At 36.0% G+C, this 22,334-nt stretch overlaps 1 protein-coding gene across 1 annotated transcript; it reads left to right on the top strand.

Annotated features, from left to right (window-relative positions):
• Positions 1–360: 360 nt before the first annotated feature.
• DTWD1 (DTW domain containing 1) lies at positions 361–8,393 on the top strand. The gene is made up of 4 exons (XM_010084041.1): positions 361–639; positions 1,697–1,840; positions 3,195–3,468; positions 8,037–8,393. Exons 1-4 carry the CDS (start codon positions 364–366, stop codon positions 8,264–8,266), a joined length of 924 nt encoding a protein of 307 aa, XP_010082343.1. The 5' UTR covers positions 361–363; the 3' UTR covers positions 8,267–8,393.
• The last annotated feature ends 13,941 nt before the right edge of the window (positions 8,394–22,334 follow it).

The following is a 22,334-nucleotide window of genomic DNA, read 5'->3' as shown; positions in this document are numbered from 1 at the left end:
ACCAGTGTTTTCATAAGTTTTTAGACACTGATCCTACCAGTAGAAAAAAAATATAATACTGCAGAAGTGAGTGGGATAACTTATCTTAGTAAAATGACGAATATGGATATACATGCGTGAAAGATACAGATCTCAGATTCTTTCTATCTGTTTATCTCATGCTCTCCTGAAATCTGTTTGGAGTTCTTGGTGCTATAACAACTGAATCAGATGGTTTTATTATTCTTTCTGTTATAGGAAATACCTTCTTTGGTGAGTATTTTTTGCTAAACAGAATTATACAGAATCGTTTCCAATAAAATAGTTCATAATATATTGGATTTTTATTTAACAGCTACAACATATTGTCTGTTTCAGCTAACCATGTCTTTACATTCATCTGCGCTTTTAAATGAAGAAACCTCTCAAGGACCAAAAAGAAATACAGAATGTTTGGAAAGTCTAGAATTGCAGACTCCATCATCATTTCAAGATAACCCTCTTCAACAATTACAGTTAGCATCACAGGAAATACTTGAAAAGGCAAAAAAGAGTGGGAGATCAAAATGCCCCCAATGCAGTAGTTCAAGGATGTTTTATTGTTATACATGCTTTGTTCCTGTTGAAACTGTCCCTACCAAAGAAATTCCAACTGTGAAGGTTAGTATTTCTTAGGGATTTTTTATAATATACTTGTACTTTTTAGTTACTGGGGACAGAGAACAGACAGTCTGTGACCTTTTATTTTCTGATTCATTCTTTATGGACATTCATCTTTAACAGAGCTGTAAGTATGAATAAACTACAGTTAGATAAAATTATTGTTCTTATTTGAGGAATTAGATGTACAAACAGTGACAATGTTCCAGTCCTCACGTAAACATTTATGTATCTTTATAGATGAGGAGATAAGCTGAAGTCACTCAGCTTCGCATGCAAGTGACACTGTTTTCACTTAGTTCTTCAAAGTTTCTTTACAGCACTCTTACATTCATTCTTCAGTTTCTAAGAACTCTGTCCAGAACAGAGTATATTGTGAACAAAAAATATAGTTTGTCCATGACCAAGAGTGGATTTTACATAAAATGTGAGCTAAGAGGCATTCGTAAATATAATGGTTGTATAATTGAGATAACCACTCTTAAAATATAAATAAAGAATAGAAAGTATAATGCCTTTCAGCTAAAATACTTGGAGAAACCATCAGAGAGGACTAAGAGACATTTAGCAAAATCACTTAGAAACCAAAATGCATTTTGAAGACAGTATGTACTTTGAAAGCATCATGAAAATACTTAGAAGTATTTGACCTAGTGGATTTCGGTGTATTTTCGTTGAAATAGCCGTTTTTGCAATAGGGTGAATACCTCATACAGATAAATGTTCATATTTAGGTCCATTATATTGTCTAAATTAAGACCACATCTTATTTACCTGATTGATGCTATTTCTAGAGGTTTTATAACACTACTGCTGCAGCATTCCAAATTGCATTCGTTGCATACTTGGGTATTTAAATGAACTGAGAAAATGGAACAGGTGCTTCTTCTCACTTGTCTCTAGTTCTAAACCTATGAAAACAAAAACATTGTCAAGAATTGTCAAATATGCCTTAACTACATGCCCATGGGCATTTGTCTTGGATTTTGCATAAATTTTTGTACCTGTATATATGATCATAAACATTACTTATTTATTTATTTCTTTCTTACCCTAGTTACCTTTGAAGATTGACATTATTAAACACCCAAATGAAACAGATGGCAAAAGCACTGCTGTGCACGCTAAGCTCCTGGCACCTGATGATGTTACAATTTATAAATATCCCTGCATTCCAGAATATAAAGAAAAAAGACATGAAGTAAGAAATTCTATAGAGATAGCAGGGCTTTGTGCTGGGGAGAGGTCTCTTCTGTACTTCCTTTTGCAGTAGTACTGCGCTCTCCTGGGAGGGAGCAGGAGGAAAGCACTATCCTGTTAATCCAGTCTACTCCATCTTGCACTCTCTCGAAGCTTGGGCCTGCAAATGTACAGTGGTTATGTCCTCCAAAGCTTGGAAAAACTGTAGCACTATCTAACCACCTTGAATTTCATACGTTCACCGCCTTAGATAATGGGCAATTTGATTCATTGGGTACCATAAATATTTTGCCCAAACGTGAAAGACTTGAATTTACAGCAAGTTAAACAGCAGTTAGGTGTTGTGCTGACCATATTCGGCAGCTGCAGTGTTTAAACTTCCTTAGAGTTTTTAACAGTCACTATTACAGAGAAAACCTACTGAAATGCAGCTGTTGTCTATTACAGGCAGCACAGAGCCTGAAAAAAAGTGAGCTCTGAACTTGGATTTATATGCTCATTTAAATAATGTGATTAGTGTGAAATATAATATTTACACATTCAATATCATAATTAACACTTTCCTTATTGTTTGACTACATGAAGAAGAGGATGATATATATACATACCTCATAAAGATTTTATTTTCTTCGAGGAATGAGCCATCAAGGAAAGGATAGGCAACAAAGTGGTAGGAAGGTGGAAAAAAAAACCAACAAACCAAACAACAACAAAAACCCCCCCAAAACAAACAAACAACAACACAAAAAAGAAACAAAAATAAAACCCAGAAATAATAATGGGGAAGGCAGACAAAAGTGGGAGGAGGTTGCAGTAACTCTGTATTGTCCAGGCTTTCCAAGTCACAGATTCTGAATGCTGCAATAAGCTACTGAAAAAATACTAAGGCCAGCACCAGCCACCTTCATGTAAAATATTTGTGGGACCTGCAACAGATAAAAGGGCAGAAGAGATTTATTTCTTCTGATCTAAAATTTGTGGATAAAGTTAGAAACTATTGTTTATGGTCTTCCTGCCCCATATACTGCAACAACAAGTGAGATTTGAACTTCCTCAGAGCTGACACCATTGTCTTTGCTGAAAAAATCTTTTTTTACAGAACTATTAGAATTGGTAGTAGAGGCATGGAGGTAACATTTAATTAAAGATCTCTAATAAGTATCTTTATTCATTATTTTAACGCAGTCTTTTATCCATTTAGACAGCAGAATATTTTTTAAGAGATACTCTTGCATCTTTCCCTGACTTAAATGATTGTGGGTGGGGATAGAAAATTTCTGTGCTTTAATGAAACAGTTCCTGGTGTTTTATTAGATTTTTGTTGACACTCAGATTTCTTTCATTTCTTTATTTAGATAGCACTTATATTTCCTGGCCCCAATTCAGTTTCAGTAAAAGATATTGCTTTCCACCTCCAAAAATACACCAAGAAAGGTGTTCATGATAATGACGATGACTGTTCCAGAGAGCCACTTCTTAAGCAAGCAAAACTAGAACTTAAAGAAGAAAAAAATCTAAATGAATGCATCGCACACAACAGGAGTGAAGGCACTAGACTGAAGAAAATAATATTTATTGACAGCACCTGGAATCAAACTAACAAAATAATAACTGATGAACGACTTCAAGGTAAAAAGTTGAGATTGAGATGTTACTGATACAGAGATGATTAAGGGAAATATATGTCTATATAACAGACCTGAGCATGATCCAAGTGTGTACTGAACCCTATCTCTGAGCATACATGAAAGATTCAACAGCCTGTCTCAGTGCTGTAGAAGACTTCCTGACCCAATGCCTCTATTACTTGTGTCACATAATTTGTTTTACAAAATAGTAAGACTAGTATTAACAGATTTACATTTATTTCTCAGACTTCTACTAGAATAAATTTTCTCAGTCTTATAGAATGGAAGCTGTCATGTTAGACAACAGAAGAACAGTAGTTTGAATAACCTCTAAAGGAAGCTAGAAAGAGTTCCTTTGCAGGTGGCTAACTGCTTTTTCAGGAGACTCAGGAGAACTTTTGTGCACACTGGTGGCAGACAGGCCGCTAGAAGGTGAAAGAGGAATCTAGAAGATACACCACAATTATGCGTCATGTCTTGGTTTCTTTTTTTAGTAAAGGTCTTTGCTTCATGGTCATTTCAATGACCTCATTACTTTCCAGGCAAAAGCAGAAGCCTTGCTTGCCCTCCACACTCTCCTATCTCTGAAAGCAAAAACTTGTAATTCTGCAAAGGTTTTTTTTTGTCTTACGTTCATTACAAGAAGTTTACAGCTAAGTATTCTAAATAAAAACCACAAAAGATAAAACAATGTAGCAATAGCATTCCACATCCTTTGAGATAAATAGGAGTTTGAAAATACTTTCATTAGTGAAAAAGGTGCACTTAGCTGGGAGGCAGGCTATCAAGTTTATATGTAATTTATAACTGCTTTCTAGGGCTGCATTGCACTGGACCCTACAAGGAGTTTCACAGACTTCTTACATACAAGATTAATGTTACCTTGCTGTCTAGTCAGTTTATTAAAGAATCCCACATGTTAGTATAATGTATTGGCTAATTAAAGTCCTGTTTCTAAGTATTTAGCTTAACACAAAACATACTCTATCAAATAAATTGAAGTATTACTGTAAAGATTAGAGTAATTGTATATTGCAATTTACTGTAAAGCATTTGGAACTTATTTTAAAAGGATGAATTTAAGAAAAGTAACAGGCAGCCAGGGGAACTATAGATGTCTGTGGAAGCTTATGCAGTATATATCAGCCAAAATTTGTTACTTTGGAGCTCTTAAATAATGGTTTCCAGTTACCCCACGTAAATGCTGATCTGGTGGACTCTTCTGTCCTTTTAAGAACTTAATCTCTGTTCCAGTACTCAGTTTCCCTGAGCACCTTTCAGAAGTGCTGTGAGATGTGACTAATGTAATGCAAGTGAGTTTCTTATCCACACCCAGGGCCGTATTTTACCCTCCGTACAGCAGGTACAACAGTGTGCACAACCCGTGCATTCATTGCTTTCCTAGTGTCTGTCATAAAGGACATAAGTTGCGTTACCACTCCTTTTTATATATAAAGCAAATTTAGCTAATTGTACTGTAAGAGAATGCAAATGAGTACATAAATCTTAAAAAAAAAACAACCAAGCCTTGAAAAGTTGGACCAAAAAATACTTTGTATCTTGGAGAAGTGGTGTAATATATCTTTAAAAAGCAAAACTAAATCAATTGTGTTAAAGACAGGAAATATTTGAAAGTTGGTAATGTCTGGAATTGATTACTTCATTAAAAGTGATCACTAGAAAAGAAACAGTTGGCATCTAATGTTAATGATTACTTTCTCATATGAGTGATGAAGCTTATTCACAACATCAACATGGTTAAAGAAACAGATTGCTTTGGTGTTTTTTCCCGTAAGTTTGATCTACATTGTATTAGCCAAGTGTCTTATTTTATTAGCTTATACATTCTCTTGTACAAGCCTGAATCATACATCTGCTTCAGTAGCTTGAGGTTTTTTTAAATTTCTGTGCTTGCTTTTGTTTCCGCAAGAAAAAGGTAGTCTGTGCCTATGCACAGCTAAGGTATTTGAGAGCACTAAGTTGATGTTCTCTGAGGCAAACTCCCCTCATCCTCTTTTTCTGACAAATCTCTTGTCCTCTTCTCACATTTTCATCTTTCTTCTTCCCTAAAATTCACACACAGGGGTGTGATGTAAAGAAAAAGTGGGAGTTCTATCATGAGTTTCCACATTCCTTCTAATTAAGATATGCTGACATGATTCAGGGCACCATAGCAGAGCAAAGGTGAATCCAAGGTCTGTAAACCCCTTCTTCAGCCTAAATCCTTAAGTTCCTTGTAAACCTTGGGAACGTGAAAGATTAGGAAAGGAGCAGAATTCCTGCCTGAAATAGCATTTTCAAGCTGTTACCTCTTTAGGAAATAAACAGTATAATTAATAATACACACATTAGTAAGAACTTCCACTCTTACTAGCTACCATAGGTACAAACCATAATTAGTCATTACTTGAAATTTTCAGCAATGGTATTTCTTGAACTAGTGAATCTCCCAGTTCACTATACAAACTATAGGGACAAAGAGGTGATGGAAGGCTCACAGCAAGCAACAGGCTTCAGCATGTGTGTAAACTTTACAACTTACTTACATCTTGTTGATGAAATCTTACAATGTCTTAGTTGTAACATCAGTGACCAAATTTGATTAATATAGGATCCTACAAGTTTGAGTATTCGATTATTATAGTAGAGGGAGCACAGGGACCATGTTGTGTTAACAGGATGTAGCATATCAGGAAAAAATGGAGGCTTAAGGAAAGGTGGGAGATCTCTCTGAAAGGTATCATCTGCAGTTAGACACATGTATGAGAATAACTTTTATAAGGAAAATGTGGTTGCATTACTTAAGGAAATATAAAGGTAGCTGTATTTCCATTTTGCTTGATCTCAGATCCATAGAAACATGTATTTCTAGTGAGCTCAAAGTATAGGGATGCTAAAAAAGCAAAACCAACATATTGATTTCCTTAGTATTGTAAGCTTTCATATGAACATGCAGTGCTTGTAATAAAATATTGCCTTTGGCTGTATAGATATAGATACAGTACAGATGATAGAAACATGCTCAGTAAACTGTAACCTGTAACTATTTTTTTGTTGTTAAAAAAAACCTGATCCTGCATTTGTGGTAAGCTCAGTAGTGTCAGTGGTCTTGCCTTAAATGAACTTTTGTTTGTATGCAAACCACAAATAGGTGGGAGTTTACATTGGAGGAATCATCCCCTAAATTTAGTTCACTGCTGTTAAGGAGGAACATTGCTGAATTTGATGAAAGTTTTCAGTTTGGCTAGGACTGAGAATTTAAGTATTGAAACCTCTTGAGGGAAACAAGTTTAATGCAGTTTCATATTACTATTTTGAACACACATGTATAAGATTATTAGAGGTAATAGACTACATTATTTTGAATTTTTAGTTCCGAACTGACAACAATAACATTTAAATTCAGTGATGGAATCTCCTGTTGATCAAGTTTTTTAAAAATGCTGTAAGAGATTTTTTGTAATGATACCATACATTACTAACTGCAAAGGAAAAAACTAAATCCATCTTGCAATTACAGTAGAAAGAATAAACATTGTTTGAAGGTAAAAAGTATAGAATTACAAGTGCTGGGCTATAGACCAGTTTGTGCTCCTGAATTTGAACCTTACTGAAACTTCTCTGTCCAAACTTCTCTGTCCGTACCATCTAAGCAATTCTTAAACCATAATGTTATTTATACTATTACTGGTACTAAACCATCCCATGACATACACTTAGTTTCTTATCTTAACATTTAGAAAATCATTTTACAACCTGATCCTGGTATTACTGACAGGTGTGTACGCTATTCTTTATACTCCAACTGTCCATCCTGTTTACAAAGTGATCACACATTAAGGCAGTTTTAATTTTGAGGAGTTTGTGCACCTTAAGGAACATCAAAATCAAGATACATGTTTAAAATTCATCCGAATAATAAAACAGTCACAGAGACTACAGTAGATAAAAGGTTCTCATATACCATACCAAGACCAAATTTCTTTCATCTCAAATGGGAATGCTTTTAGTTTCTAATAAAATTAATGGCCAGATTCTGTCATATTTACTCCAGAGAAATCCCAGTGAGATTACAGTTACTTAACAAGCATAAATGAAAAGTGTCTGGCTCCTACCACATACTTTTCAGAGTTCAGTAAAACTAACAGTCTGTTTTACACTTGAAAGGTTTTAGCTTTACAAGAGATGAAGTTTATTAATCATTTTGTGAACGGTGATGGGTCCTTGTAGGTGTGGGTTTCACTCTTCCCAACTCAAGAGACCCTGCAGTTTACTGAGGGCAGTGAGGCTGTATGAATGAAAGGATAACCTATAAAGTTTTAGTTGCAAATCTGGGAATTGTCACTTAGAACTTACAGCACTTTTTCATCAAATTTCAAAGTGGTTCATAAAAGATAAAATTATTGCCTCCATTTTACAGATGAAAAATGCAGGTACAGGAAGACAAATTATTTGCATGCAGACATCTAGCAGGCTAGCAGCAAAGTCAGAAAGCAATGCTAAAGACTTGCTTAGCATCCCATCTACCAGTCCACATTGTCTAATTTATGTCAGCTTTTTTCTTGACAGGGTTGCTGCAAATTGAGTTGAAGACAAGGAAAACTTGCTTTTGGCGTCATCAGAAGGGAAAGCCAGATACGTACCTTTCCACAATAGAAGCAATTTATTATTTCTTTGTGGACTATCATCAGGAGATTTTGAAAGAGGACTACAAAGGACAATATGACAATCTGCTTTTTTTCTTTTCGTTTATGTACACATTGATTAAAAATGCCAAATGTTGTGCAGGAAAAGAGTAAGATGTCTGTAGGTAAGTAACACTACATTGTATTTTGTTTGTGTTGTAATGATAAACACAAATGTAACTATTTTTATCTAATTGAAATATGAAAATAGATTGTACTCTTAAATGATGGCTAGTGTGTTTGTTCAAAAGTTGCAGACCTCATGTCCTGCACTCTTGAGGTTGTGGAACTACTCAGATGAGCAGTCTAATTAGAATTACTTATTGGAAAGCAGTTATGCTTTGCTAAATATTGCTGTGTTTGAACCTACAGACCTGGTATGCACATCACAATGAGTATTTCCTGAGGTGGGGATAGGAAGACTTGGCCCCTCTTGCTGTAGGGAGTGATCTCTCTAACAGTAAAAAGGAATTAGCATGCTGGCTTTTTCTTATTAATACTTTGTTTCGGGTGGTTTTTTTTGTTTTACCCAATAATACTCATTTCACTTTCACAACATCAAAAAACTTATGGAATTATTTGGATGGTATTTAATGGCAGGGGGGCGGGGAGGGAACCAATACAAAATGAAAAGAAACTGTAAGTGAATAGAATATTATGCACTTTCAAGATTGTTTCTGGAAAATTGTCCTAGAAATAGAAAAGGCTGATCTCTTTAAATATCATCATATAGTAGATGATTTCTATGGTACCATTCACATACTGTTATGTTAAGATTATTCTCAGCTTCTTGGATAATTTTAGACTTCTTCAAACAAATTGAGTTAAATGTTTATTATTATTATTATTATAATATAATACCATTTTTTTGGGAACAGTAACTTAACCGTCACTATGGCATATCATAGATGCCACATACTTGCATTCACTCAATGAATACAAGCTCACTGCACAGTAGGAGCTGTCTGAAAATGTAGATCTTTTTGCAGAACCTAAGGAAAAGTAATTTGCAGAGACAAAAAATAGGAAAGATGGTGATTCTGGCCACAACATTTCTAACAAGACTTCCTTAAATTAGGCAGACTATGAATCTGCTGTATTTTTTCTTTTGCAATAACAGTGAAAATTTGAACAGCATAAATAAGACTTTGTCTATGCTGATAAAAGTTTTGTTGGTATGTTTAGCACTGCTGGCAGAGTCATCACATGTGAATGTGATTATACAAATATTTCCTTGCCAAGCTATACCAGTACAGCTAATGCTGACAGATGTTATAGACCTAGGCTATATGTTCACACACAGAGTTACACAAATACATTGTTGTCATACTAGGATGTTCTGCCAGAAGAAATTTACATTGGTGAAAATTATAGTCTTAAGGTAGAAAAAAGTTTCATTAGAAGTATGATATAAGATGGATAAATATTTCTGAATACTCTCAGAATTGTGTTACTTAAGAAAAAAATCTTGAAGTGACACAGATTGAAAAATCAGATTATTTTTTAAACAAAAATTCCAAAGTTTTTGCTGTGTATTTTCCTCAACAAATCTGGCTAAATTATCCCCTGTAGCCTACTCTGCAGGAGTGGAGAACTCCCTGGTGAACAGAGAAACAGTGCCTTGAAAAATACTTCAAGAAAATCTTTGTGCTTCCACAGCAATCCATACAGGCCCAACCAACTGATTTGTACTGTGCTTTTTAATGCTTCAAGATACTGAAATCAAAGTTATTACTTAAAACACAAGATACAAGTCAACTTTCTCTGCAAGTCATACTTATCTTCTGATTTGTGTGCTTATCTGCACAAGTGAACGCATACAAAAATGCATTTGGGTGGACAACCAAGACACATCTCCTCCATTTGCAGAAAGAAATGCTAGTTGAGTTACACAGGTGCACATGAAGCATGCGTGAAATATAACAATACCGCAAAAAACACAGGCTGGAAGTCAGAATGAGAAAGATTGTTTTTAAATATACATATATAATGGTACAGCTGATTGAGTTCATGTGCCAGGCAATGAGAAAAATCAGCAGTCATGGCTCAGTGCTATTGAAACAACACATTTCTTCCTCATTTGGTTCATATTGCCATTATTTGGTCTTTTTACAATGATTAATGCTATTTCCTTTGGTATGAATTTCGATAGTCTTTTGACATTTCAATCTGTTCTTGTATTTCTTAAACAAAGATTTCTGTAATTTATTTTTTTTTTAATTCACACAAGTATAATAGCTTGAGAAGGAAACTCTCACCCACTTTAAACAAACAAAAATAAAATGAACCCACTGACCTAATGTTTTACAAGAACCAAAGAGAAAAATTGGGGTGGGGGGGAGGCAGAGTTACTTCCAAGACATATTTCCCTGAAAACATGTTTTTTTATTTAAGAAGCAGAGGTCAGATAAAAGCTTATATAAGCTGTTCTTTGTTACTTTTGGAAAATAGTTTCATAAGGCTAAAAATTATTTCCAAATTCAAGTTGTGTATCTCTTTATTTGAACAATGGGAATTAAGAACTTGTTCCAAAAATAAATTGATTTTAATTCTCAGGTGAAATCAATGTACAGAAAATATTTAAATTGGGAACACTGTGTCCAGGAATTGGGTTCAGATTCTTTTTCTTCCAGTGCAACCTCACTGTAATGCAAGAGTCATTCTTATGTCAAGTGACAGAGGCACATCTAATATCCACAATCAATTATGGTCTGTTGATATTCCTGTGATAACCTTTTATGAGGGCAGGAAGGAGGTTATGGTCACTTCTGCTGCAAATCTGTTCTGTTTGAGCAGCAAACATGTAGTTCCCCCTTCTCTCCCATCTCCTGTTCTCCCCTCTATAAAAATATTTAAATCCTCTATTTAGTGTCAGTGCTGGTATAAGAAGCCAAACCAAGTCATCCACCTCACACTAAAAATGTCTCAGTAAGACTGATATATTTTTCCAGGTTTGTGTCTAAAGAATAGTTTTGTTCCACCAAATGAAAGCGATCAAGTGGTTAATCTTTTCAAGTGCAATTAGCAGCACTGACCTCCCTGTTCTTTAAAATGAGGGTCATGGGGAGGTAAAGGCCAGTTCTGGGCCTTTTCTTTCATATCAGAATACCTCTTCACTAACTATCTCTTCTGTTTCCAAAAACATCAGAGAGCAAGCGGGAAAACAGGCTTCCACTTCCATTAGCAGTAACTTAAACAGCCATAAGTTAAAAGGGGAGGAAAAGGAAGAGCATCTCTATCTATCTCCTTTCACAACAGAAGACATCTGGCCTCCTGTGGGGAGGCCCCAGATAACAAAGAACCTGTCATTACAAACCTCCTAGATGTGTTCAGAGAACCATTTTACCTGCAGTCTGGCTCATTCATTTCCTGCCACTGAAGCCATCTGCTTTTGCTTATTGTGGGTATTTTTGTTCTTTGTTTGGCCAGGAGCATGAAGCAGCTTCACTTTAGCATGCCTGTATGCTTGGTCAGAGGGAGGATTTAATCCCTTTCTCAAAGCGAATAAGAGGGAGCTGCAAAAAGCAATTCCTTTCCTGGAAGGTAGCACAAAAGTCATCCAAGCCTAGGTTGAATAAACGGTCATGTCAGTGCATGGGGTAAAGATATGTTGAGATTGAAAAGAGATGACAACTTGGAACCTCCAGCAGAACCTTCCAAAGCACTTGTAATCTCACCTGATTGAAGTCCTTTGCTACTGCTTCTTGCAATTTTTGTTTCATTTTGAGTCCATCTGGCTTTTCACATAGGCTTCTTCAGGCCCAATTGCAGAGCCATGTAGTCATCTTTCTTTTATCTTCCACAGAGTTTCAGTATTTTGCTTGAATGCTTTAAATATCAGTTGATCTTCATAAGTGATGGTCTTAGCATACTTACATAAAATGTGATGTGAAAATCCATTCCACCCATCTGTATCTTTGCAAATACTAAAATAAGGAGGGGGAAAGCTTCCTGTTAGTTTCCCATCATTTACTATAATGCAGTTACTACACTCCCAGGTACCGTTGACTTTGTCTCAAAGCATTCCAAAAAGCTGCGTATCATCTGAATTTATCAAACTTGTTTTGCAACACAAAACTTAAGTGACTGCAGCAACATTAAAACAGGAAAACTTTCCCAGTTAGATAAAAAGATTGTGTGGCAGTAAGATCCTGATCTACTGATACCAGAATGTGAGGTCACCTGTTAAGGTACTGAACAACTCAGCATAATTCCTGAACTGTTATCCCTTATCTTGAGAGACATTATTTTAATAAATTTCCAATGCTGTCATTAGTAAGAATGTTGATTTGGAATGGTGACACTTAGTAATACCAACATTCAAAGTAAATGTTTCTATGAAAAATTTACAGCATTCTTGCTCTTCACTTGTTGGGAAAGATAACACATTGCTGCCATTTTATGGATTCTGACTAGAATGCTGTAGAATTTTAAAAGTAGTGTATCACATTAAACTTTAAAAACATTTATAGTAGTGTGGTTTATTTACCACTACCTGCCAGAAAAAAAAAAAAAATTCAAATAGTTCTTGAGTCCCACAGCAAGAAGTGGGAACTGCTTCTCTAATGCAAAACAGACTTGATATTTTCACCTCACTGAAAATGGAAATTTTTGTCTAACTTTAGCTATACTGGTACTGTTATCCCATTCAAATCAAATGTGATTTTACTGCTAACTTTTCAGACCGCTGGTGTTGCAATAGAATGTTTAGAAACATACCACAGAAGAACAAACAGAAGAAAATGTTCCACACCAATATACCCAAGATTGAGTCCTACTTGACCTATGATCCTGTGCACTTCATCTCCCTTACCTGTAAAGTTAATTTCTGCCTCTGAATAACATGTCTCTACACATGAAGCTGGGCCCATAAGCTGTCTGAACTCGGCATGAAATGTAAAGGCTGAGTATTATTACTTCAGATGTTCTGGTGGTAAAATTTCTGCTTTCCCAACAACAGGGATAGAAGAACTATACAGAAGTATGTGTACACATGTAAATATGAATGAGTATATACCTCCATCCTAGGGATAAATGCATTAGGAAACAAGCCAAAGACTTTCTCCTATGCTGTTTCTGTCTTAGGGAACATAAAGACAAAGAAAAATCAAAGTGTGGTATCAGAGTTTACAAAATTAAACTGTTGTATGTACCGAGCAAATGTATACTTCAGATACAGATACATAGCTGAGCCTCTTAATGTACACAGATAAGTAGTTTGACTAGGAATTCATTTGTTAAGTTTAGACGCAGTATCCAGCAAAAGTGCTGTATTACCCTTCCAAACAATACACTGGAAAAACAATATTTTGTATCTTTTCACTATTCAGAATATTACTGCTAATAAGTCTTCTGTAGTTCCCTACTCTTGTCTCTTAAAGAATCATGTTTTCTTTGCATCTCCAAGCAGCACCAAAGTATTAGATTCATAAAAAAAAAAAGCTACCCACTGCTGCAAAACCAACTCCCTGCATTAAAGTTAAGCACATCCATCCAGGCTTAACAGGGCAGGCCGAAAGAAGCCAAAGGGGTAAACAGGTTCTTCCAAAATAGTTAAAAGAATTAAACTGTAAATAAAACTTTAGTGTTGAACTACACAGAAATTCTGACTAACCCGCGCAGAGGAAATGCCATGGATCATGCTCTCAGCAGGCAAGAAGAGGAAGGAGCAAGAGTGCACCCAGCCTGCTACTAGGGAAAAGGCTTTTGCCTCAGGGAATTGCGCACATGAACGCCTACAGTGAGCATGCACATGTGACCCTTGATGGATAATTTTTATTACACATAACATGTTTTCTTTACTGTCTTTTGACTACTTACTGGAGAATAAAATTATCAAACCAGAGTTAGCTCCTCTGATGTTTTGGGGTTTTATTAATAATATGCAATTATTTTATACTTTCCTTGGTTTCTGATAGTATTTACTTTATTTGATTGTAATTGTATTACAAACATCATGTAATCCTATTAATGTAACTAAATTTTATACTGTACCTTCTGTCCTACCAAACTGAGATAAAACCTGGCCTTTACTCTGTGAAAATACATTTTTGTGCGCATGATCTGGAATAATATGTAACTTTAATAAAACAAGTTGTCTGTGAGGTAAATAACATGGACTCAATTTTTTGTGACGTTTTGTGTCTCAGTATCATCTTCAACAGATATGCTATCAACAATGGTTGGATATAATCTCTAGTCATGAATGCCTGTATTGTTAACATCTACAAGTCCTGGTTTTAAACATACTTTAGGACTCTCAAGGCTTTCATCAGAATGAGTTAGGCTGGTTTCCATATGGAAAACCTTACTTCTACTCAATTAAAAATTGAATTGTAAAAAACATTGCTAGGATGCACTCCATTTTGAAGTGTCTCATATAATCAGTGAGGTTTTTTTAAACCATACTTGAATGCCACCTTGATGGCCTTAATGTCTGCTTTAGTACAATTTCTGAACTTATTTGCTTTGGAGACAGATACTAATGAATTGAACAGAAGCAGACTTTCTGTAAATCTGAAAAAAGTATCCTTGGTGTATTTTCTACAGAAGAAATATTTGGGTTCCAGAAAAAAAAAAAATCTGTCGTTTCAGCTTGAGCAAAATTTCAAATGTTCCTGCTAATGCTAAATAAAAATTCAGTATTTCAAGAACATCACAAATGTTTTATTTCTTTCAAAAGTTATTTGGGGGGGCTTCAGTTTAATGACTAAATTGTGACAAATGCAGCATGAATTCCAGCTGACCTGAACCTGCATTTTCTAGTGATTAGTCTATGCAACTGAAACATTCTATCTAGCTTTCTCTGTTCACAGGCTTCCTTTGGGCCAAATCAATGCTGCAGAGTCATTTTTTTTCATATTTACAGTAGACAAGGAAGCAACTTCATACAGTTTCAATTTTCAGAAACATCATGTAAAGCACCTCAGTCTACGTGAAGAAGTTGGATAACGCTACTTCCTCTTTTAACCTCACACATGTCTATGTGATAGAGTATTGGCTTCAATCTGCATATGTATATCAGTTAAGAGTATAAAAATGCTTGCATTCTTTTCTATCATGACTATGTTGGCAAAAAAAAAAAGATAGCAACCTTTACATTGCCAAAAGCTTCCTGTTTTCCTTGAATATAGCTTACTTTATCTGGGGAACTGTTTTAAAAATCAATGCCTGAAGCAGGTGCCAGGGAATTTGCCAAAAAACTATACCACCAAAATCTTAAATGCAGAATAATCGCCAACATAGGCATAGCCTAACTGATTTTGCTCATTTTGAAAGGAGAACCCACTGAAAAATATAGTGGGGCAAGAAAAAAGAAATCTTCTGAAGTCCACAAAGACTTAACAGTAGATTCAAGCAAGCAAGGTAACATGTAATACTGTAGCTCTTCCAACATCTGGATGGTCCTATGGAAAAGGCCAGGATTTCTTTTTCCGGGCCCCTGCAAAGTTCTGTTCTTTCTGTACAGGCAGTGGCCATTTTCAGTTGAACATGCCTATGTGTGCTCATTGTGTGAGGTGTCAATCTAGAAAATACATTTCTGGTCTAACTCTCTATATGTTGGCACTTTTCTTGTGAGTAATTAACATAGAACTAACACAGTACTGAACTGTCACTGTGCTTTCCAGAGTTCCAGTACAGGTGTGCTGGTGATAATGGAATTGGGTTCTTCCTGTGCTGCTGGGTTCACCGTGCCATTTGCACCAATGACTAGACCCAGGTTTGTATCGGAGACAAAAAGGAAATATATTACAAAATGTGTTACGAAAGAAAAGTCCACTGCTTCACGTTATCAACACCAAAGGACATTGATCATACATACAATAAACAATGACCATTTCTTGTTTCGTCTGAATGAAAAAATTGGGTCCATCTGTTGGTGTTCAGACTCGAACCTTGGGAGTTACATGTGCTAATGAAAACTATTAAAAATATTCTGTGTCAGATATTACAAAAATAAATGCTCCTAAAATTTAAGAGGCAGTGTTACACAAGGCTCCTGTGAAGTTGCTAAATAGAGCGCCTATGTGGCATCTGAGGATGACGTCCATTATGTATATATGATATACATGTAGCTTATTTCAACACTACTCATGGTCCAAAATCTACAAGCTAGTCTGTTCAGTTCCTCAATTTCATGGCCCTGCATACAAGCAGCACTCAATTTACATAAAATCCATTGCAGGTCTGGGAATTACAATTTCAGTAGTCCAAGAGATTCCACAGTTTAGGTTAAGATGGTAGAACACAGCTCTAAAAATTGCTAATAATTCCCAAAACCTCTAGTCACAGGGCTCGTGAATGGTTTATTTCTAGAGTAACTCTACTAATTAAGAAATCTGCAAGCAGATTAGCCTAATTTACAACAATGAGGCTATACCTATTTCAGACATTCATGAAAAGCAGATGCCTTTCCAGGCTGAGTTTACAGGATGGACAGTGAGTCAGAAACAAAGATTTTCAGCTGAAAAGATTTTATATGGAGTTTCCCAGACACAGTAAATTCAAGATCCCATGGTACTAAAATTAGCTTGTAAACCTTCATGAGCTTCACCTGCATATTTGCTTGGAACAAAGTCATGTGGTTTGACTCCCATCCTTTAGGCTGTGTCCAGTGATGCAAAGCAGCTCTAAAACAGGTAAAGGAGTGAAGAATTCTTACATGAAGGAAATATAGCCAGTGCAAGGTGATGCAAAGATCTGAAAAGGTGTTGTTGAAATTACCAGATCCTCACCTGTCATCAGCAGCCTACATTGTCTCTGGTTTCATAGTTGGCAGCCTCAGAAGGAAGGTGAAGGCCTAGAGGCAGTATAGAGCCATTTCTGCCTTTCTTCCTGATGCTACAGATCATCTCCAGAGAAATTATCACAGCTGTTATGGCCTTCCTTACTTATGCCCTGTACAATATATTAGGAAAGATTTGTCATCATCAAACTTGGGACCTATACAGAAAAAGAGAGACAATTGAGTGAAAATTAAAACCAAAAATCATTAACACCCTGAACATTGATTTTTTTTGTGTGTGTTTTTGAACACTGCAGTGTTCTACTTGGAATTCACTGTTTTATTGCAAATAAAGCCCCTGACCCTTTTAAAAATAATTTCTTTAATCTAGAGCGTATAAACATCTTGACTAGTAACAAATTTCTAGGACTTTGAGTGTTTTCTGTTGGACTTTTTTTAATGTGACTATACAAAAACAACAGCACTTAACATTACTCTCTACAGCAGCCTGCTTTGCTGGGGGAGGCACTTTGGCAGTTCTCTTCCTTTTTTTCCATATCCCTCTCCTTTCAGAGGCCCCTCATCATGATGACCCATCCATTTGGCTAAGAGCTGCATGCAGCTGCATCTGAAAGAAGCCAACTGTATTCTTGGGTCAGCTGGAGAAATCTGATTACAGCTGTAGGTATATAGAGTGCTTCTCATGCCTGTAACTTCGGGAGAGAACACCTAGGCCTCACCTCAGGTTTCAGAAGTGCAAAAAAGATCAGCCAGCTACATAGGAAGGGTATTAAGGATTTTCTCCTACATATTTGTAACCATAGTCTACTGTTCACATGCATTCATAAAATACTAAAACTTTTCGCAATTTGTTATAACGGAAGAACGATGAGCTGGCACATTTCATCTCAGTGGCTATGCTGTCCTGTGGATGAGACATTGTGAAAGCTGAGTGTTTCCTGATCTCCATTTTCCATGTATAGTTACCCTACAGAAATGAAACTCCCATAAAATATCATGACAAGCTTTGTTATTGTTGCAAATTGAAAATGAATGTTGGCCAAAGTTTGCCATTCTTAGAGAAATCTCAGACTGAATAGCTGATCACCCTGCATAAGTCTTGGCAGTGCTGGGTTACCCATTTTTAGGAAAAGCAAGAGATTTTTTATTTTATGAAAATTAACACAAAGAAGGAGGCCCAGTGAAGTAACTTCAGGAACTTAATCTCATGTTTCTTTGCTATAAACCAGTACCATTCAAAGGGTAAAAAAAAAAAATAAAAATATTATGGCCAAATTTTATGCCCAAATTATGCCCCCTATACCCAGCTGTATGTTAGAGACCTTCATTGTTTCTTAAGAAAAACTTCCAGCAGATTTCACAGGTGTAAAATGAAGCATTGTTCATTAAGGTCTAATCATAAAGAGCAGGTCTGACTTACATAGCAGCTGGAATATACATCAATAGTAAATCCTCAGAGTTCCAGCATATGACAAATGGCATAAACCTGAAGAAATCCAGATTAGTGAAGTCTTAGGTCTAGGGCTTTGACGAACCCTTTTGCCCATCATTACAAAAGGATGAGGACTGTAGTACTGCCAAGGTATGTGCTGCATTATCAAGTGCAATACTTCTAGTTAACCAAGGTTTTTCATTAGAACTAGAACATTATAGTTGAAATTCACTACATCAGGAAGCATTCAGCTTTCACTAATATGTATATCCAGGACACTATTAGATGGGTTTACTGGTCACAAGTAGGCACCAAGTCACAAAAATGTTGTACTTTAATACATCTGAACAAGAAGTTTCACTGCAAACATAAGGAATACAACCTTGTATTTTGTGACTAAACATTTATTATAATCCCCCTTCTTAGCTTATATTGTATTTTTCATGTCTATAATGCAAATTCTCAAGTCTCTTGCATATTTGTACATCACTAAAATAATGATTAATACTTCGCACTAGTCTGCAACAGATAAGAAAGCAAAATCTGTGCCCTGAGACACTTAAAATCAAGGATAAAAGTTAGCATCAAAGACAGCAAGAGTAGACTTGTCACCTTGAAGCTGGGCAATGCTTTAATAATGTGCACTCAGGTAGTCTGCATGTCAATGACTGCAGGCTTAGACTTTCAAAACAGCTTTCAACATAAAGAAAAATGTTACTCTATTGGAGAGCTCAGGGCATTTCAGCTTCCAAGGAAGCATAACATCTACACAGGAACAGAGGTTACTAGGCATAAAGTTGACTAATGATTGATTGTAGAGGTCTACATTTATGGGCAAATCCCAGGCAGGAATGACTGCTAACGTCAGATGAAACACAGGTGGCATGTAGAGGCAAATCCCAGGCAGGAATGACTGCTAACATCAGATGAAACAGGTGGCATGTAGGGGGAGAAGAGATATTTAACAATTTTAATATTTGGCTAACAAGCATGAACTGGATAGATTCAAAGGAAGTAGAAGCAAGAGTTTGACGTGATTAAAGTGACAGTGAACACTGAAATATGCAGAATGTTATGCCAGACCCGAGGTAGCATGAAAAGCCTACTATTGAGTAATTGAGTAACATATCTGAACTCTCACTCGGGGTAATGAGACAATTAGAGGTTTTTTATCAATCATTAGCTTGGTCTAATGCAGCTTCAGTGCAACTTCCAACAATTTCCATAGGTTTCCTTCCTGCTGTATGTGCTGTGCTATATCCACCCAAAAATGACATTTGGCAAAGATATGATTATGGCCTAAATGGGAACATATTAAATGAGCATATTGGTCAAAACAACAGTTCCAAGTCCATTAAAAGAACCCCAAAATGAATAGCTCATTTGCTGTAAATTCCCATGTAGTTTGTTTGGGAAGGCAGACTGCATTATTCTTCAGCTCATTAAAGTTTACTTTAACAAGCTGTGACGCTGATACAGCAATGGTTCAACAGTTCAGTATTGCATTGCTTTTCTTTTTTTAAAGCTTCAGCATCCCAGTTGGCATAAAAATCACACATTTCAAACAGATTTTCAGATATGCCTTTGAGAAAACCTTGTTTTTCTGACATTTTTAAACAATTTTTCTTCTCCTCCCTAAACTACCTTAACATTTTTCCCTAGTAAAACAAAGATGTTCTTTGTTTAAATGACATCTCCTCTCCTGCTTGTTATGAAACAGCGCATTTCCCATTTCCTCAAAGTCAGTTGCTGGGCAAGATCCTTCAGTGAAAGCCATTCAGTGTTTTATAAAATATTAACTTACATTGTCGGTTTTACAAGTAAATCACGTTGCTCTTATTGCTTTTCCCAGTTTTTTTTAAAGTTCAATTGCCAGATTTAGTGTACTAGAAACTGTTCACATACAGAAATACATGTCAGTCCCTGCAATTTAGTAAACAACATATAAGGGAAAGAAAAATTAAATTAATATTTCAATAAATTATATAACTCCTAAAAGATGAAATAAGTGAAACAAAAGCAAATAAGTTCATTCAAGCACCCAGTTAGCAAAAGATTGTTATCTACGATCCTTATTGGGTTTGGTCATATAAGCAGATACACCTTTAGAATTTCTGCTGAAAGATTATAGAGGCATAACACAAGCTGAAATAATTTGTTATTTTGCAGGACAAGACCATTACTCTCTCATTTCTTTCCAAAACTAGTCCACAGTTACAGCAATGGCTAGGATTACATATACATCTGACTAGATAAACATCCACAGCTTATTTTACAGCACTACTGCTGGCTGAAGTTTTGGATCTCTGTAGTGTGGTTTGTGGAATCCTGCAAGTTCTTGCAGACTTGTTACAGAATTTCTATAGGGCTAGGTAAATATTCTGCAGAGTGCTTTGTTGATTACTCATAATTTATGCCAATTTTTCCAGCTAACATGCAAGACTGCATTGTGGCTAGCATTCAGCAAATGGTGGATGTGCATGCAAAAACCTTACATTTCTTTCCAATGAAGAGGATCAAGAATTGCTCTCTTGATACTATTACCATAATTGAAGAGTCTTGAAACACCAAGACTGCAGCTTAGATCCAATGTAAAAATTATCATACTAGCCACAGAGGCTCTCAGCAAGCCAGCATTCAACTAATGGTGCCCAGATAGAAATAGTGCCAAGCTCAGCAAACCTGGAAGCAAGCATGGCTGCTCTAACACTGTATTGACTTTAGCACTAAAATATTTTTAATGCTAAAGCATGGGAAATTAAGGCAGGCTACAAATACAGAATAAAAATATCAAAGACACTGGTCTCCTTAGAAATTAATTTAGCTGGAAGAAAGATCCACCTGTTGCAGATACAAAACAAAAACTTATTAATTTTTTTGGAAGGAGTTTTCCGAAATGGAAGTGCTCCAGCTACTGCCATAAACCATGACTTGTCCAATTCAGCCTTGTTAGTTATGGGAAACAAAAGCAGTTTGAGACATGATTGCTTTGGGGTAGCAAATAGGACACATACTTATTCAATAGCTGTATATCATTGCACCAGGAAATAACTGATACATAGAGACCCAAAAGATCTCTTACTACAATTCCTCTAGCCACTAGTTGTTCACATCAGGATTTTAGGAGTAAAGCTCTATGGAATCTAAGTCAGATTCTTAGTTAAACAAACATTCTCTAGCAAAAGAAATTCTCAAGACCAACATCAACATCTCCCCTAATAAACACAAAAGCCAAAGTCACTAACCTCCTCCTCATGTTCCAGCCCTACCAAATTTGTTAAGCTAGGTTGTGTAAGGCTACTTCCCCCTACCCTCGCAAAAGAGCAAGGAGAATTAGCCCCCAAATCCTCCTAGGATTCAACTGCATTTCAACTGTATTTTGAGAAACAAATAAAAGGTCCTCTAGTGAACTTCATCCTAAATTTCACAACAGACTAAAGTAAAGAGTACCCACAGTTTTCCATAAGCCACTAAAGCAGCACTAAATACCAATATAGGGCCCGTATATGCCATAATTTTGAGAACCTTGGCAGGAGGGTGAATATCAAGGTGTAGATATTCAATCAGGTACTCAGCAATACAAGTAAGAGTGGCTGCTGCCAAAGTAGCCAGACTGTGAAATGCAGCTACAAGCTGAGGAAGGTCAGAGATTGCAGGTTTTTTTGCAACGGTAAGACCTACAAAATTAAGTTATTTAGATCCAAAATAAAATATTATATTGTGTTTCATACTCAAAGCAGAAACAGACCATTGAGCAAGAAAGGTCTGTATACTTTTTAATGTTGTTTTCTTTTTTGTACAATGAAATAGAAATATAATCAATTAAAGAAAGTTTTAACTTAGGTATTTTCCAAAAACACACTGCTAGAACATTTTGGGATGCCAGCTTGTAGGAAAAAGCCGGAACAGCTCTTTTGAAACCACTGTTTCTTACGCATGGGAGAGTTGTGTGGATGCACCGGCCAGAGTTTCCAAACACATTTTGCTTACAGAGAATCAAGGTA

The sequence above is a fragment of the Pterocles gutturalis genome, unplaced genomic scaffold (genome assembly GCF_000699245.1).
Source record: "Pterocles gutturalis isolate BGI_N339 unplaced genomic scaffold, ASM69924v1 scaffold23425, whole genome shotgun sequence".
NCBI lineage: Eukaryota > Metazoa > Chordata > Aves > Pterocliformes > Pteroclidae > Pterocles > Pterocles gutturalis.
This window is presented reverse-complemented; position numbering and strand designations above follow the sequence as displayed.

Bases quoted from the DNA above. Each gene is read 5' to 3' on its own strand.
- DTWD1 (XM_010084041.1), top strand. From the start codon at position 364: ATGTCTTTACATTCATCTGCGCTTTTAAATGAAGAAACCTCTCAAGGA. The intron at 640-1,696 runs GTTAGTATTTCT...TTCTTACCCTAG, and splicing joins AAGAAATTCCAACTGTGAAG to TTACCTTTGAAGATTGACAT. The intron at 1,841-3,194 runs GTAAGAAATTCT...TTCTTTATTTAG, and splicing joins ATAAAGAAAAAAGACATGAA to ATAGCACTTATATTTCCTGG.